The sequence below is a fragment of the Cherax quadricarinatus genome, chromosome 3 (genome assembly GCF_038502225.1).
Source record: "Cherax quadricarinatus isolate ZL_2023a chromosome 3, ASM3850222v1, whole genome shotgun sequence".
Classification (NCBI taxonomy): Eukaryota; Metazoa; Arthropoda; class Malacostraca; order Decapoda; family Parastacidae; genus Cherax; species Cherax quadricarinatus.
In genome coordinates this window covers 45,461,006-45,478,998 of record NC_091294.1, presented here as the reverse complement: position 1 = coordinate 45,478,998, position 17,993 = coordinate 45,461,006, and the positions used below count along the sequence as shown (strand labels likewise).

The 17,993-nt window shown below is 39.1% G+C and overlaps 1 protein-coding gene across 6 annotated transcripts in view; it reads right to left on the bottom strand.

Annotated features, from left to right (window-relative positions):
* Window positions 1-42: 42 nt before the first annotated feature.
* Window positions 43-17,993, bottom strand: part of Prp5 (pre-mRNA processing factor 5) — a gene marked incomplete at its 3' end in the record, with an annotated part of 69,756 nt that continues 51,805 nt past the window's right edge. For all 6 annotated transcript variants that reach the window (XM_070091734.1, XM_070091747.1, XM_070091741.1 and 3 more), the window contains 6 exon segments: window positions 43-130; window positions 2,375-2,508; window positions 4,246-4,473; window positions 4,791-5,036; window positions 8,553-8,685; window positions 12,631-12,836. In XM_070091734.1, coding sequence (XP_069947835.1) covers window positions 43-130; window positions 2,375-2,508; window positions 4,246-4,473; window positions 4,791-5,036; window positions 8,553-8,685; window positions 12,631-12,836 — 1,035 coding nt within the window.

The following is a 17,993-nucleotide window of genomic DNA, read 5'->3' as shown; positions in this document are numbered from 1 at the left end:
TGCATTATATTCTACCAATACACAAGGACATTAGGTACATACCGCAGGACAGAATGTCCCTCTGACTGTTATTCCAGCCTCAGAATATTCAGAGATTTGGGCCAGAGCTTCCTTACTAGTTACACGCCACCTGAAATGTAAATAAATCTCAGAATAATAGAACAAAAATCTAAAATAAGTGTAGATAAACAATGGTTTAACCCATTCCTGTAAACAGACAAATTATATCATGAGCCCTTCTCATTAAAAAATATTTTGGGAAATAAAAGGATGCAAAAGTATGTATTTTCCTATGAATGAAGAGCATAAGTACAGTCGAATCTCTGTTTTCGTATGCCCTAGTTTGTATGTAAAACTATAGTTATTCTTTATAAAATATATTTTTTGTTAATATTTTTGGGTGTCTTGAATGGAGTAACTGGATTTACATTATTTCTTATGGGAAATATTGCCTCCATTTTCATATGATTCGGTTTATCATCAGACTTTTTTGAACGGATTAATCATGAAAACCGAGGATCCACTGTACACCTAAACATTTAAACAAAACTCAAAAATTGGCAATGATGCAGGACACATCATACATCAGCATAATGCTATAATACAGTCAACCCTCAACTAACGGCGGAATTAAGCAACGGCAATTTCGTCTAATGGCGCTTTTTGCTGTAGAAAAAATGCCTTAACCAGTGGCGAAAAACTTAACCAACGACGTTCGTACGGAACCTGTCAATGTGCACTCAGCCACTCCAAGAGTCAGTGTGCCATTGTTTACAAGCTGTTGCGGTCGGTTTCCACGTGTACCTCCCATACATTTAGGATTATTCCGCTGTTTCTAGTACTTGTAACCACTAAATAAGCCACCATGGACCCCACGAAAGCTTCTAGAGCCAGCCCTTTGGTAAAGGATGTGAGAAACACAATAGAATTCAAGAAAAAGTTTGTAGAAAAATACGAAAGTGGTGGTGGTAGAAGGTGGTAGTGATGGTGGTAGAGGGTGGTCCAGTGATTCTCAAGCTGGTCCTAGTGGCATTAAAAAACCAAGAAGGGAGGTAACCCCACCAAAGGACTTGGTACCTGAAGTCTTTATGGAAGGGGATTCTCCTTCCAAGCAATAGACATTCCTGAATCTCCCCTGCTGCTGGCACATCACTCATCAACAACTCCACAATAAAGGTAAGTGGCATTTAATTATTGTTTATTTTGCATGTCCCATTCCTTTCCATATAAGGAAATGTATATTTCATGTAAAAAAAAAAATCAGACTTTGGCATGTCAGTAACGGATTAATTCTATTTCCATTATTTCTTATGGGGAAAATTAACTCAACCAACGGCAAGCCCTCTGGAACGGATTAATGCCATTGGTTGAGGGTCCACTGTACCTTTAATTACAGTAAATATAACATACCTAAGTATAAATTTTTTTAAAATATTGAGCAAAAATCCACTAGGAAAATTGTAATTATAACTCCTTTATATAGTGGAACAGAATTCTTCCTCCGTAAGCCATGAGTGTTGTAAGAGGTGACTAAAATGCCGGGAGCAAGGGCCTAGTAACCCCTTCTGTATAAATTACTAAATTTAAAAAGAGAAACTTTAATTTTTCTTTTTGGGCCATCCTGCTTTGGGGGGATACGGCCGGTTTGTTGAAAAAAAAAAAAAAAAACTCCTTTATATCTGTAAACTGAGGTTCACAGAAGAGTACCCAAGTTTTTTCTATTTTATTAAACATTATTCTGATTTAACAAACACTTGAACAATCCTCCCATTAGTCCATTATATCAAGAGTTTACTGTATGAAGAGCATGCATTACCACAATTTTTTTTTCACCATCATTTCCCAAGGTAAGTGGATGCATTCATGAAATTATTGTCTTGTCAGAAGCATGCTTACATCACAATTCAGATGGCAACATCCTCACCCTTCCTACAGAGTGCAGAACCTGTACTTCCCATCTACAGGACTAAAGTCCAGCTAACTGGTTTCCATAAATCCCTTTATCAATTCTATAGTTCACCTCGTCTTTCACAGACCCATTTGCCGACAAGTTCACTCCCAAATATTTGAACACATTCACTTCCTCCATACCCCCTCCTTCCAATTTGATATCCAATCTTTCATTACCTAAATCGTTCATTACCCTCATCACCTTACTCTTTTTTTTTTTCTTTCAACAAGTTGGCCGTCTCCAACCGAGGCAGGGTGACCTTAAAAGAAAAACGACACTAAAAATTCTTTCCAATTACTTTTTACTCTCATTTTTGTGATTATCTTTTCTCCAGGTCCCTTTGTCTTGGTCCCTTCCATGTCTTAATCTCTGTCTATTCTCTCAAAAATTCTGTAATCTGTGATCATCTATACTATTTCTCACCTTGCCTGCTGTGGGAAGTCGTTGATCTCAAGCTCTTCCTCATACTTGTGATGAGTCTCCTCTGCAGCTTCTTCCTCCTCCTCTTGATCATCACGTGGCTGATAATTCAACTTATTATTCAACTTCTGTGCCATCTGAAAGAAAATAATTAAATATATATTAGATGAGAATAACAAAAATCTAGGAAATGAAAGATGGAATATCAGATTGGAGGGATGGAGTATGTAGGAAGCTTGGGTTGTAAATGCTGCAGCAAGGAGGTGGTTGGAGGCAGTGGAGATGTCCTGTCTAAGGGCAATGTGTGGTGTAAATATTATGCAGAGAATTCGGAGTGTGGAAATTAGGAGGTGCGGATTTAATAAAAGTATTAGTCAGAGGGCTGATGAGGGTTTTTTTAGGTGGTTTGGTCATTTAGAGAGAATGGATCAAAGTAGAATGACATGGAGAGCGTATAAATCTGTAGGGAAGGAAGGTGGGGTAGGGGTCGTCCTTGAAAAGGTTGGAGAGAAGGGGTAAAGGAAGATTTGTGGGCGAAGGGCTTGGACTTCCAGCAAGCATGCGTGAGCGTGTAAGATAGGAGTGAATGGAGATGAATGGTATTTGGGACCTGACGAGCTGTTGGAGTGTGAGCAGGGTAATATTTAGTGAAGGGATTCAGGGAAACCGGTTATTTTTATATAGCCGGACTTGAGTACTGGAAATAGAAAGTACAATGCTTGCACGTTAAAGGAGGGGTTTGGGATACTGGCAGTTTGGAGGGACATGTTTTGTATCTTTATACGTATATGGTTCTAAATTGTTGTGTTCTGGGCACCTCTGCAAAAACAGTGATTATGTATGAGTGAAGTGAAAGTGTTGAATGATGATGAAAGTATTTTCTTTTTGGGGATTTTCTTTCTTTTTGGGTCACCCTGCCTCGGTGGGAGACGGCCAACGTGTTAAAAAAAAAAGAAAAAAATCTGGGAATGGATGTGCTGGCAGATGGTTCTATGAAAGACAAAGCAAACCATAAAATAGATGGAGGAAAAGAAGTGGGTGGTGGTACGAGGCATCTGTGGAGACAAAGTTTTATCAATCTATGGAAAAAAAGGAAATGTGCCCGAGTATAATGGTATCAACACTGTTATGCGAGTGTGCGGCACACTTTTTAAGGCTTCTGGGATTTTAACCAGATGTAAGCTATTTCTCCATCTGGCAAGGTGTGGGAAATCTTTAGTATATGTGATGTGTTTGGGTAATTAGCTGGTGTCATACCTACACTTCAGTGAATAAATACTGAGCATCCACTACTTAACTTTCTTGTTTGAACACCTTTTCATCCTTTATTATCAATCACCAAATTGTTGAATTGCAGCTAGAGTAAATACATCACCATGAAAGGCATGAGAATGTGTAATTAGTGAAATTACAATAATGCATAAAAATAAAATTTTGTCAATTCCTGATACTAACACACACTGAATATTCTCTTCAAACTTTTTTATACAGAAGTCTTATATAAATTAAACATTTAATAGTTACGTAAATTTCTTTTCTAACATTAATTAGGAAAGAAAAATGCTATCTAGTGGCCATGGCTTGCTTTCACGCTTAGAAAAATGGAGGGAGGCTGTTCAGAATTGAGCATGGCACCACTTAGTGACTCAACAATAAGACTGAGAAAATCTACAGATGCTATCCAAAATTCACGATATCCTTTTTAGACTATGTGTAGTATAAAGATTTTTTATGTGCTATCAAAATTTTGGTCATACATCATCAATTGCATTTCAATAAAATTGCATTAGGTGAAGTCACATTACACGAGGGCTTATTTACTACTGCATTTCATTACAAAGAATGTTGCTGACAAATATACTGTCACGATGTACCTGTTCTGCAACTGTTTTGGCAGATATGGTGGGTTGCATAGCTGCTCCACCCTTAAGAATAAACTCTGCTGCTTGCTGACTGGCACCCTTGGCCTCTTTGCCTATATTGTGCTGAAGATTGATGCGCTGAGCCAATTTACGGGCCAGTTCCAACTTATCAGAAGCAGAAGGACCACCAAGAGGCATTCCTGATAATCCATCCCCTTGTGATGAAGATACCTCAGTAGTCTGTGAAAATATTAAAGCCTTAATTTTTTATGACAAACAAAAATCTCAAAATTTATATTACTGGTTACTTCAATAACTGACTATGTAATAAAATAAAACTGAAAATAATAATATACAGTGTACAACAACAGTAAAGATAGATTTCTATATTAATAATATTTTATATTATTTTTAAAAACATGCAAGTGCTTCACACATCTAAACTTAAATTTCAACTTAACAGGCACAAAAGTTATCTTGAAGAAGTGCCACACAAGACAGATGAACAAGCTGTACAAATGCACTCACTGGACAGAAAGACAATGAACACAACTAACCACCTTAATCTCCTTGACTGTCCTCTTAGTGTTTAGCATACTCTCAATCTGTTGATCAATATCCTGCTCAATGTCTTCGTCATCAGAGTCTGCCAGACCCAAAGCAGCTTTTTCAAATTTCTTTTTCTCAGAGGCAAAGTTTGCCTCTGACTCATCAAATTTGTAGCCTTTACCATGAAAGCCTCCACCTGTCTTAACTTTTTTGCCCTCTCCCTCCATTTTCTGCTTATATTCATCATAAAATTTCTGAGAAGGAAAAGAAAATTAATACCTCAAAGCTAAATTTACATTATTTTCATACCAATCAAAAGCTGCACAAAAACTTGAAAAGGCAATGGGGTATGAATGACAATAAAATATGAAAGAAGAAATGCTAAGTCAGATTTCACAGATAAGAGTACTTTATTGACATGTACTGAGAGTACAGTAAATGAAAAATTAATTGTTACTGAAAATATTAACAACACTACACTACCTTTAAGGAGAAAGGTTATACTTAACATCAATAAAAACAATACTGGAGATATAGAGGAGGTGTGGGGTTACTAAAAGTATTATCCAGAGGGCTGAGGAAGGGTTGTTGAGGAAGCTTTAACATTCAGAGGAGATGGAGCAAAATAGGAGGACTTGAGGGTATATTAATCTGTAGTAGAGTGAAAGCAGGGTAGAGGTTGTCCTAATAAAGGTTGGAGGGGTTAAAGGAGGATTTGTGGGTGAGGGGCTTGGACATCCAGCAGGTGTGTGTGAGCATGTTAGATAGGAGTGAATGGCGGCAAATTGTTTTTGGGACTCGATGAGCTGTTGGAGTGTGAGCAAGGTAACAATTTGCAAAAGGATTCATGGATTCTTGGAGGTGGGAAGTACAGTGCCTGCACTGTGAAGGAGGGTAGAGATATTTGCAGTTTGGAGGGGCATCTGAACTGTAGTATCAATGCACCTCTGGCAAGACAGTAATAGAGTGAATGATGGTGAAAATGTTTCTTTTTGGGTTACCTTACCTCAGTGGAAGATGGCTGGTGTGTTGAAAAAAAAATGCTTCTAATGGCTGGGATAGCAACAGTGAAGTATAGAAGTTGAATTATAAAGGATTGAACAGCGAGGAACTGGGTATGAAATCAAAAGTCTGAGTGGCAATAAAGGTATGATTCACATTTTTTTTTTTAAAATAGGCAATCTCTTACCATTGTGAGCTGACTCGAAAAAGAAGAAACATTTTTACAGTCACTCATTCATCACTGCCCTACCAGAAGCATGCTGATATCAAAGTTCAGATGACTCTGAAATGCAACATCCCCACTCTTCTCTCAGAGTGCAGGCACTGTATTTCTTACCTCCACAAATCAAGTATGGCTAACTAGAATTTATATCCTATCCCCATGAAAAAAAAAAATCAGGTATGATAATTTTATATTAGCAACTTGATTTTGGTAAGGAAATAAAGCACTTGCAATAAATAAGAAGACATATGCCATTATTTAAGTGTTACAATACTGGTATATTTCAGTATCTTTCCATTATTTTTCTGAAGGAGATATTCAATTACTGTCAACATTAATTAGCCAAGTAGGTAGTAAGTTGGTAGACAGCAAATGCCTATGGAGGTACTATCATCCTGCCAAGTGAGTGTAAAACAAAAGCCTGTAATTGTTTTACATGATGGTAGGATTGCTGGTGTCCTCTTTTCCGTTTCATAAACATGCAACATTTCAGGTTCGTCTTGCTACTTCTACTTACACTTAGGTCACACTACATATACATGTACAAGCATATATATACATACCCCTCTGGGTTTTCTTCTATATTCTTTCTAGTTCTTGTTCTTGTCTATTTCCTCTTATCTCCATGGGGAAGTGAAACAGAATTCTTCCTCCGTAAGCCATGCGTGTTGTAAGAGGTGACTAAAATGCCGGGAGCAAGGGGCTAGTAACCCCTTCTCCTGTACATATTACTAAATTTAAAAGGCAAAACTTTCGTTTTTCCTTATGGGCCACCCCACCTCAGTGGGATACAGCTGGTGCATTGAAAGAAAGAATATTCAATTACTGTCAACATTAATTAGCCAAGTAGGAAGTAAGTTGGTAGACAGCAACTGCTTATGGAGGTACTACCGTCTTGCCAAGTGAGTGTAAAACAAAAGCCTGTAATTGTTTAACATGATGGTAGGATTGCTGATGTCTTTTCTGTCTCATAAACTTAAATTAGATATCAAATTGGAGGAGGAGGAGTATGGAAGAAGTGAATGTTTTCAGATATTTGGGAGTTGACGTGTCAGAGGATGGATTTATGAAGGACGAGGTTAATCACAGAATTGATGAAGGAAAAAAGGTGAGTGGTGCATTGAGGTATATGTGGAGACAAAAAACGTTATCTATGGAGGCAAAGAAGGGAATGTATGAAAGTATAGTGGCACCAACACTCTTACATGGGTGTGAAGCTTGGGTTGTAAATGCTGCAGCGAGGAGATGATTGGAGGCAGTGGAGATGTCCTGTCTAAGGGCAATGTGTGGTGTAAATATTATGCCAAAAATTCTGAGTGTGGAAATTAGGAGGTGTGGAGTTAATAAAAGTATTAGTCAGAGGGCTGAAGAGGGGTTGTTGAGGTGGCTTGGTCATTAAGAGAGAATGGATCAAAGTAGATTGACATGGAGAGCATATAAATTTGTAGGGGAAGGAAGGTGGGGTAGGGGTCATCCTCAAAAAGGTTGGAGGGAGGGGGTAAAGGAGGTATTGTGGGCGAGGGGCTTGGACTTCCAGCAAGCATGCATGAGCGTGTTAGATAGGAGTGAATGGAGACGAATGGTATTTGGGACGTGACGAGCTGTTGGAGTGTTAGCAGGGTAATATTTAGTGAAGGGATTCAGGGAAACCGGTTTTTATATAGCAAGACTTGAGTCCAGGAAATGGGAAGTACAATGCCTGCACTTTAAAGGAGGGGTTTGGGATATTGGCGGTTTGGAGGGATATGATGTGTATCTTTATACGTATATGTTTCTAAACTGTTGTATTCTGAGTATTCTTCCTATGGTGTAGAAATATATCTAGTTGGATGAATCTTACTGTGGCTAGCTGGTCCAGTGGCTAATGCGACGGTCTGGAGTTTTGAAACTCTCTGATAGCGGGTTCTATCCCTGTCCGTGGTATGGTTTGTTTGCAATCGTGTCATTACGATTTCGTGAGTCATTCTGAGTACCTCTGCAAAAACAGTGATTATGTGTGAGTGAGGTGAAAGTGTTGAATGATGATGAAAGTATTTTCTTTTTGGGGATTTTCTTACTTTTTGGGTCACTCTGCCTCGGTGGGAGACGGCCGACTTGTTAAAAAAAAAAAAAAAAAAAAAAAAATTCAGGTATGTCATGCTACTACTACTTACACTTAGGTCACATTACACATGCATGTACAAGCATATATATACACACCCCTCTGGGTTTTCTTCTATTTTCTTACTAGTTATTCTTGTTTATTTCCTCTTATCTCCATGGGGAAGCGGAACAGAATTCTTCCTCCATAAGCCATGTGTGTCATAAGAGTCGACTAAAATGCTGGGAGCAAGGGGCTAGCAACCCCTTCTCCTGTATACATTACTAAAGTTAAAAAGAGAAACTTTTGTTTTTCTTTTTGGGACACCCTACCTAGGTGGGAAATGGCCAGTTTGTTGAAAGAAGAATAATTAGTCAAAGATTATCTCATACAATCAAATGGTATTAACCAAATAAAACATACATGAATTAATAAACAACTCTTCAGATTAAAATTGAAACATACTTGAAGGTCTGCAGGCACAGGTGTTTCTGATAATTCCATGGCACGAATAATTTCACCTGCATAACGAGGCTGATCACGAGTTAGGAACGTATAGGCATAGCCTTTGTTTCCAGCACGACCAGTGCGGCCACACCTACATTTAAGAAAAACATAAATGAGATGAGAGCCTGAAAGACTTCCTATGAAAGAAAATTTAAAAAATTATTAATTTTTTTAATATTTCCTTAACAATCAAAGACCCTGTAATAAATATAAAATACATTACTCTAATAAATTAAACTATTCTTTACCAGCCACTTATTAAAATGTTTTAAAGCTTTTTCAGAATTAATATACAGTATGATGAACTTAATACGTATTCTTCTGCATCAATAAAATTAATTAAAACTATCATGACATTTCTGCATTAAGGTCTACATCTTTTATTAACCCGTAAACGGTCCAAACGTATATAAACGTTCACTTCCGTACTTCCCCAACATTTCTTAGAAAAAAACATTGCTGTTTTTTAATAGGAAAAAAGAGCATATGGTACCCAGGCATCCCCAATTATTTTAATATGGTGCACAGTGAGTGCTCACACCCATTCTCTCATGTCTAGGTGACTCAGGCTTATCGTGACAATGTTAAATGTATGACACATAAAACGTATATATATGTTTGGGGCACTAGCGGTAAAAACGTATATATACGTTTGGACCGTTTACGGGTTAAAGACCCTTACCAATAGTTTATTGTGTACACCATACTCATCCTGTGAGCAGTGGCGAATAAAGAATGACTGAGGATACAAAGAATCTCTGTCAAACCCAGATGGTAAATATCATAATGGAATCACAGAGCTGAGTTGTTTTTAATATTATTCTCATTTTACTATATTGCAGTTAATCTCTTCAAGCCACTTTATAATTATTAACTGCCAATTTCATAACGTTATAAACTCAGAGAACATTGGAAATACGTACCCTGTATGAGGGTAGATTTTTTGCTTTATTGACCACAGTAACAACAGTCAGTCACATACAAAAAAGCAGTCATCGACTTCCTGGACCAAGGCACAACATCGCCAGCAAACACCACCTCCAACCTCACCTGTTAAGCGCGTGGTGACTTGTTTCAACTGTGAGAAACGCGGGCACTACTGATCGGAGTGTTACAAACCTAAGTCCCCGCAAAGTAACCGTAACCGTCCCCATGCTCAGAGTAACCGTTAACCCAAGTTGTACTACATGGGATGAGGCTATCCCAGATGTTCAGTGTACATTAAATTCCTCCCTCAACAGCTCGATCGGTGAGACACCTCATTTTGCTTTGTATGGCTATGACAAGCGCTTACCATATGAAATTCTGTTTGCTACACCTAGACCTACTTACGATACTGATAACCCCAGTGTAGTAAAGATGAGGACAACGCAGCTTGTCTTCCAGCGGGTACGAGAGAACCTTAAGAAAGCTACTGATAGGTTCACGTCGGAGCGCAATGCCCGCGCCAAGGAAAGCAAAGTGGAACCAGGTTGCAAAGTTATGTTGCTCAACCCAGCGCAGACCCCAGGTATGCACAAACTTGTCCCAAAATTCGTGGGTCCTTAGTGTGTCCTACGACAGCTCCGTGGCAATAAGTTCAAGGTGAGGGAGATTGCTACGGGAACTATTAAGGAAGCTCACCTTGATCACATGAAGTATGTGGACCATGTGCAGGCCGAAGCAGAGCTGGAGTTGCGTGCGTTGCAACGCCACAATCAGACCAATGCTAGGGACAACCAGTCTATCCCGTCTCCCACTACTACTGGTATGGAAGACGGCCCAGTAAGGCTCCATACTTATGGCCTGCGACCCAGGACAACAGTACATTTCTGTGACATTGACGTACCTACTGACTTGTCTGACTCCTACGCTAGTTATGCTAATTGTTTGCTTGCAGAAATGGGTATAAATGCGCACACATTGTATAGCTAGTCGATAATGGAGTCAGAGTGGACAACATCATGTAATTATGTAAATACTTTTAGAAGGGTACCCAGAGTGTAATGAATTCCATGGATATAGTATTATTGTAGGTATGTGCACCCAGTGTTTTTATATAAAAAAAAAAGAGCCTGTATTACAGTCAGGGCAGTGCTGCCCTCTGTGTCACATGTCACACCTTAGGAAATGCTACTGTCAGTCATTGTTTGCAGATGTGAGGGTGCAACATCGTTCGTAGACGAGTGGTCAACTGATGTTCAGCCCTGCGGACAACCTGTATATAGAAGATTTTAGTTCCAGTGCTGACGTCTCTGGACTCTCTCCTCGATGAAACAGCGCGGGCAAACCAGTTTTCTCTTTCCCTGGTTGGGAGAGTTTTTTTTTGCCTGTTGCATTTTTATGTCCATTTTTGATTTACTAGTGAGCGAAAGCCAGTCCCTCTCTGGGGTAGCTAGTGTAAGTAATTCCTTTATACCTACGGGCCCACCAGTATTGTCGCATTGGGACGACGCGAGGTGCGTGGCCGAGCAAATGTAGACAGCCTGTACTGTCAGAACACACAGCCTAGCCGTCTGCTCTGACTAGTTCATATTTCGCGGCATTTAGGTGCTGCCCTCTGTAGGCTCACCCAGGTCAGTGGGAGGCTCAGCCCATTCGCTCTCACTCCTAGGCCGACCCTCTTGATAGACACAAGTGCTCCCCCTCCACGGACTGGCTTGCGGTCACTCCCTCACACTGCCCGTTGTGTACTCACTCCTACCCAATTAAAGCCAAACTAGTCCACGGCCGTATCATTGCTACCTACGCTACCTTCATCGGCACTAAACCGCTGTTCAGCAGCAAGAACAGCAATAACACCTGTATGAGGGTAGATTTTTTGCTTTACCTTCTTATTTAGGTGAATCACAATCAACTACTAGACTAGCAAGAACAGGCAAATCAAACCCATTTAGATAAAAGTTATTGTGCCATTTTTTCTAACCCAATCTTCATATGCAGAGTATATGTAAAAATAACTGCATACCTCTTTGATTTGGTGACCACAAGAAAACAAAAACAAATTTCTGAATAGTAAGGACAACTGCACAATTCTAAATTGTCAGTGACAAATACTTTAATCAACACAGTGAGAGCTAGGATAAGAATACTTTTTCTTTTTATACACCAACCACTTTCCACTTAGGTATGGTTAAAAAAAAAAAAAAAAAAAAAAAAAAAAAAATCACCACCACTCATGCTATCACCATCTTACTGACATTACAGTTCAGATGCCCCTTGAAACTGAAATATCCCCACCCCTCCAGTGCATGCAGTGTACTTTCCACCTCCAGGACTCAAGTTCGGCTAACTAGTTTTCCCAAATCCCTTCAGCACATTATGTCCTAAAGCCCACTTGCCTCCACTCACTCCTATCTAACAGGCTCATACACACATGTTGGACATAAAACAAGATAGGAATATTTATTGACTAAACTGGCCCATGGCCGGGTTCCAGAACAGAAAAACTCTCAGAACTCGTCAAAGGTAAACTTAGCCCGAGGCTTAAAAAGCTTGAAAATTCACAAGAATTTACTAACTCTTTACATTTCTAACCAAGCAGAGAGATGGATTTTTTAATTTTAACACCAAAAACTTGTTAATGCCTTTCTGAAGTATAAATTATTATTCGGGTATGGTTAGCTTGCTTCTAGAGTATTTAAAAGTAAACAGCTAATTGTTAATCTTAAAAAAGAAGGCTGGTTTCTCTTTCACAAAATTGCCTTGATTTGTAGTTAGTAGCCAAATTTGCATTTTAAGTGTCATTACAGTGGATGTGGACTAAGACTGACATCTGCTGAAAATTCATGTACCTAAAATATAGGCATGCCAACATAGTTTTACATTTGATGCTGTAGAAAGTAAAATGAGCTTAAGAGTTGAACACGTCCCTATTTATGAAGGCAAACACAAAACAAATGCTGGGATGAACCAATGTCGAGTTACTGAACAAGGGGTGACTATTGACATATGCTTTAAATTACCTTTATGATAACACATACAAATTGGGAATTTTTTAAATACATTACTCAACCTGCTACTTAATCACTAGAAACATGGCAATTACATTAGTTACCTATGAACATAATCCTCATAATGATTGGGACAGTCAAAGTTGACCACCAAAATAAGCTGTTTGACATCAAGACCTCGAGCTGCAACAGAAGTAGCCACCATGATAGGTACTCTTCCAGCTTTAAAATCTAAGATTGTACTATCTCGATCTATTTGGTCAACACCACCATGCAGCACTAGAGCCCGATAAGAGTGGCTCAGCAAGTCCTGACAAAAAAGAAAAAATATGTTAAATTATTTTATATGTAGCAACCTTAACACCTAAATTAGGTATCACATACAGTACCTATAAAGTCACATATTCAGTCATAAATGTTTGTGAATTTATTTGTAGGTCAGAGACCAAGTGCTTAATTGACTGATTCTATTAAAAGTATCTATGACACTATAACATCAAAGCAATTTATGATGTACATAAAAAAAAAAAGTGAGTGGTGCATTTGAGGTATATGTGAAGACAAAAAACATTATCTATGGAGGCAAAAAAGGGAATCTATGAAAGTATAGTGGTACCACCACTCTTATATGGGTGTGATGCTTGGGCTGTAAATGCTGCAGTGAGGAGGCAGTTGGAAGCAGTGGAGATGTCCTGTCTAAGGGCAATGTATGGTGTAAATATCATTCAGAGAATTTTGAGTGTGGAAATTAGGAGAAGGTGTGGAGTTATAAAAAAGTATTAGTCAGAGGGCTGAAGAGGGGTTGAGGTGGTTTGGTCATTTAGAGAGAATGGATCAAAGTAGAATGACATGGAGAGCGAATAAATCTGCAAGGGAAGGAAAGCGGGGTAGGGGTTATCCTTGAAATGATTGGAAGGAGGGGGTAAAGGAGGTTTTGTGGGCGGGGGGCTTGGGCTTCCAGCAAGCATGTGTGAGCATGTTAGATAGAAGTGAATGGAGATGAATGGTTTTTGGGATCAGACGAGCTGCTGGAGCGTGAGCAGGGTAATATTTAGTAAAGGAATTCAGGAAACCAGTTATTTTTATATAGCCGGACTTGAGTACTGGAAATGGGAAGTACAATGCCTGAACTTTAAAGGAGGGGTTTGGGATATTGGCAGTTTGGAGGGATATGTTATATATCTTTATATATGCTTCTAAACTGTTGCATCTGGGTGCCTCTGCAGAGACAGTGATTATGTGTGGGTGAAGTGAAAGTGTTGAATGATCATGAAAATATTTTCTCTTTTTGGGTCACCCTGCCTTGGTGGGAGACAGCCAACTTGTTGAGGATAAGGAAAAAAAAAATTACACACATTTTAAAACACTTGGTCCCAGAGTAGAAACTGAGAAATGTTGATAAAACAAATACATTACAATAAATGGAATAAGTGTGAATAAATGGGAAGTACAATGCCTGCACTCTAAAGGAGGGGTTTGGGATATTGGCAGTTTGGAGGGATATATTGTGCATTTTTATACATATATACTTCTAAGTTGTTGTATTCTGGGCACCTCTTGAAAAACAGTGATTATGTGTGAGTGAGGTGAAAGTGTTGAATGATGATGAAAGTATTTTCTTTTTGGGGATTTTCTTTCTTTTTTGGATCACCCTGCCTCGGTTAGGGGCGGCCGACTTGTTGAAAAAAAAAAAAATCTACAATAACAACTTATAACCTAATTGAAAAAGAGAGCAAAATAAAAACATGAGACCAAAGGGGGAAACAAATATTAATCTCAGTCCATACCATATCCATTGTCTGTTACAAATCAGAACAAATTTTGACAAAAAAGATAAGCCATCCCTGCTATTTAGGTAGAAAAATGGGTTAATGAATTTCAAGTCAGCTCTCACTCCCCGGAAAATTGGGACTCTCCTCTTCCTGTCTGATAGTTCTGACACTGATGGAAGTGGAAATGAAGACGAATTCTACGGCTTTGATGAGTTAGTGACCGAAAATAATGACCAGGATATCGATAATAGTGCAGAAAACCCCGACGATCCTCGACCTTCTACCTCTGGTGTGGGCACTCGTGACTCACGGTCGGTTGTTCCTAAACGTAAGAGAAAACTAATATTTTCCCGTGGTCTGGCCTCTGACTTCAGTAATGACGATGATTCTGACGTGGATTGTGATTTTATTGCGCTCGACGATCATTCGAGTAGTGATAGTGAGGAAACATATTCACCAGTGAAGCGTCGGTATGTGCGCCGCCGCATGCGCTCGGGTAGTGTACCCTATGCTATGCCCAGGGGACGGAGTACATCCCGTAGTACATCCCGGAGTACATCCCGTGGCCCTACACCCGTTTTAGGTAGTGATAGTGAGGATGATGTGGCTACACTTGGCATGGATGGGCCACAGACATCAGTGGATGGTGTTAGTGGGGCTGGTGGTGGTAGTGGCACCGCCATGCGTGACTCGCTGTGCCACGCGGGAACCCACGCTGCTGACTCGTCAGTTCAAGGACAAAGCGGAGCGTCACCCATCAGCCCGCCACAACCACCCGTACAACCAGCCTATGATGTCCAGTATCCACCAGCAAACCGTATCTGGGATTGGCAGCAAAATCCCAATTTTGTTCCCAGCCCTCACCACTTTGATGACTCGCAAAGTGGAATTCTACCTACCTGTCCCCTTGGAACCACGGCCAATGAACTGGAATTCTTTGAATTATTCTTTGACCAGCCATTGATGGAAACTATTGTCAGGGAAAGTAATAAGTATTTTCAGTACACCATGGCAAATACGATCTTATCACCACAGTCAAGACTACACAGGTGGAAAGAGACGACTGTTGCAGAAATGTATTTGCTTTTTGCAACAATAATGCTTATGCCTCACGTCTATAAGCATAATATAAAAGCATACTGGTCCACAGATCGGCTAATTTGTACCCCATCCTTCAGTGAAATAATACCAGTGAACAGGTTTATCTTACTCTTACGTATGTTGCACTTCTCTGACAAAACCAGGCCTGACAGAAGTGACAGGTTATACAAGATTAGAAATGTTTTCATGTATCTCAAACAAAAGTTCAGGATATACTTTTATCCATTCAAGAATCTTGTAATTGACGAGTCTTTGATTTTGTTCAAAGGTAGACTGTCATTCAAGCAGTATATACCGAGCAAGAGGAACCGCTTTGGTATAAAATTGTTTGTACTCTGTGATTGTGACAGTGGCCTGGTGTTGGATATTGTTGTATACACGGGTAGTAAAACATTGAAAGATACCAAGATGTTATTGGGTATATCAGGTGACGTAGTGAGAAACATGATGGCACCTTATCTTGGTAAGGGCCATACATTATATACCGATAACTGGTACACAAGCCCATTACTCAGTGATTTCATGCGAGTGAACAAGACAGATGTGTGTGGCACAGTGCGTTCTAATCGTAAACATATGCCCAGGCTCAACGCAGGTGTTCGTGGTGATGACGTGCAGGTGTTTACTGCCAATGACATCATGGCATTACGGTGGCATGACAAACGAGATGTCACATTGTTGACAACCATTCACCGTAATGAAATGCAAGACAGTGGCAAAGTTGATCGAGTGACTAATGAACGTATTCGAAAACCAGTGACAGTGATTGATTATACACAAAACATGCGCTTGGTTGACAAGTGTGACATGCAGATTGGTTTTGTTGACTGTGTTCGTAAGAGTTACAAGTGGTACATGAAACTTTTCTTCCATCTCATGGACATTTCAATGCTGAATGCATATAATATGTACCAAATAAAGACTGGTAACAGACCACCGTATGGTGAATTTTGTTTGTCTGTTGTCAGACAACTCATAATGAAGTACCAGGTAACAACACCTGCAATACAACATGGTCCTCGAATTCATCACAATATACCCAAGCGTTTGAGAAGAGAAGGTGATCATTTCATAATACAGCTTCCTTCAACTCAAAAGAAATTTGCTCAGAAGAGATGCATTGTCTGTGCACAAACAAAACGACGGCAACAAAGACGCAAAGACACTCGGTTTATGTGTGAGGAATGTAAGGTGCCTCTGTGCATGGTGCCTTGTTTCAAGGAGTTCCACAAGCTCCAGCAGTTCTAAAACCATGTCCAGTGATTGTAAATATGTAAATATATGATAGAACATTAGTATTATACAATATTTGTGCATGTTTATTGTAATAAACAACAGTGGTAAACAATAATATGATAATAACTTTAGTGCGGTTATTGTGTTCAATACAGTGAGTTTATATATATAAATTATATACAGTATTGATCTCTCAGGCCCCAAATGTTAGTAGGAATAGAAAAAAATTGGAAAAGAAAAGAAAAAACAACTAAAACAACAAAATATATTGTGTATTTTTATACATATATACTTCTAAGTTGTTGTATTCTGGGCACCTCTGCAAAAACAGTGATTATGTGTGAGTGAGGTGAAAGTGTTGAATGATGATGAAAGTATTTTCTTTTTGGGGATTTTCTTTCTTTTTTGGATCACCCTGCCTCGGTTAGGGGCGGCCGACTTGTTGAAAAAAAAAAAATCTACAATAACAACTCATAACCTAATTGAAAAAGAGAGCAAAATAAAAACATGAGACCAAAGGGGGAAATGAATATTAATCTCAGTCCATACCATATCCATTGTCTGTTACAAATCAGAACAAATTTTGACAAAAAAGATAAGCCATCCCTGCTATTTAGGTAGAAAAATGGGTTAATGAATTTTTAATAAATCAGACTGAGTGACTAAATGACTATCAACATATGGTGACTATGTATTAGGGATATGAAGACTAAGGGCATTTTAGAAAAGAGAAATGAAGAGCATACAGAAGGCTATCTGGACCCAGAAAGGTGCCACAAAAAAATAAAAATGCATCATGCAACTCCTGGAGCACACAGAAGACATTATAGTTTTTATTTCTGTGAGAAATAAAATTTAGGTTATGTAACTCCTCCTGATGATGTTTATTCATATAGAGAGGAGGGATACCTCCTGAGGATAGAGGCAAAGTATTCCATTAAAGCAGTGGTGACTGTACCAAAGTCAGCTACTGTAATTTTCAAGTTGAGGAATGCTCTGGGAAGATTTTTTGGAAACCTCTCATACCAGCTTCCAAATCATCAAAAGTCCTAGACATGAAAAAGGTATATGAAGCACAATGAGCAGATTTCAGGAGCCAATGAAAGTGAGCTCAAGTCCAATAAAAATAACTTCTTGAACAAATGCAAGTGAGTCAAAGTTTAACAGAATTCTCCTCCTAAGTGTTTCACTGTTATGGTTAACATGACAACAAATAATAGCAAGCCCAGCACCAGAGCATGGTTAACTTTTACCTCAAAGATGCCCCCTCCCCTTCCCAGTCATGAAGTACAAAATTCAACCCAGAAGTACAGATTACACAAGTTAAAACAGTACCATTTTCTGGAAAAATTATCTAC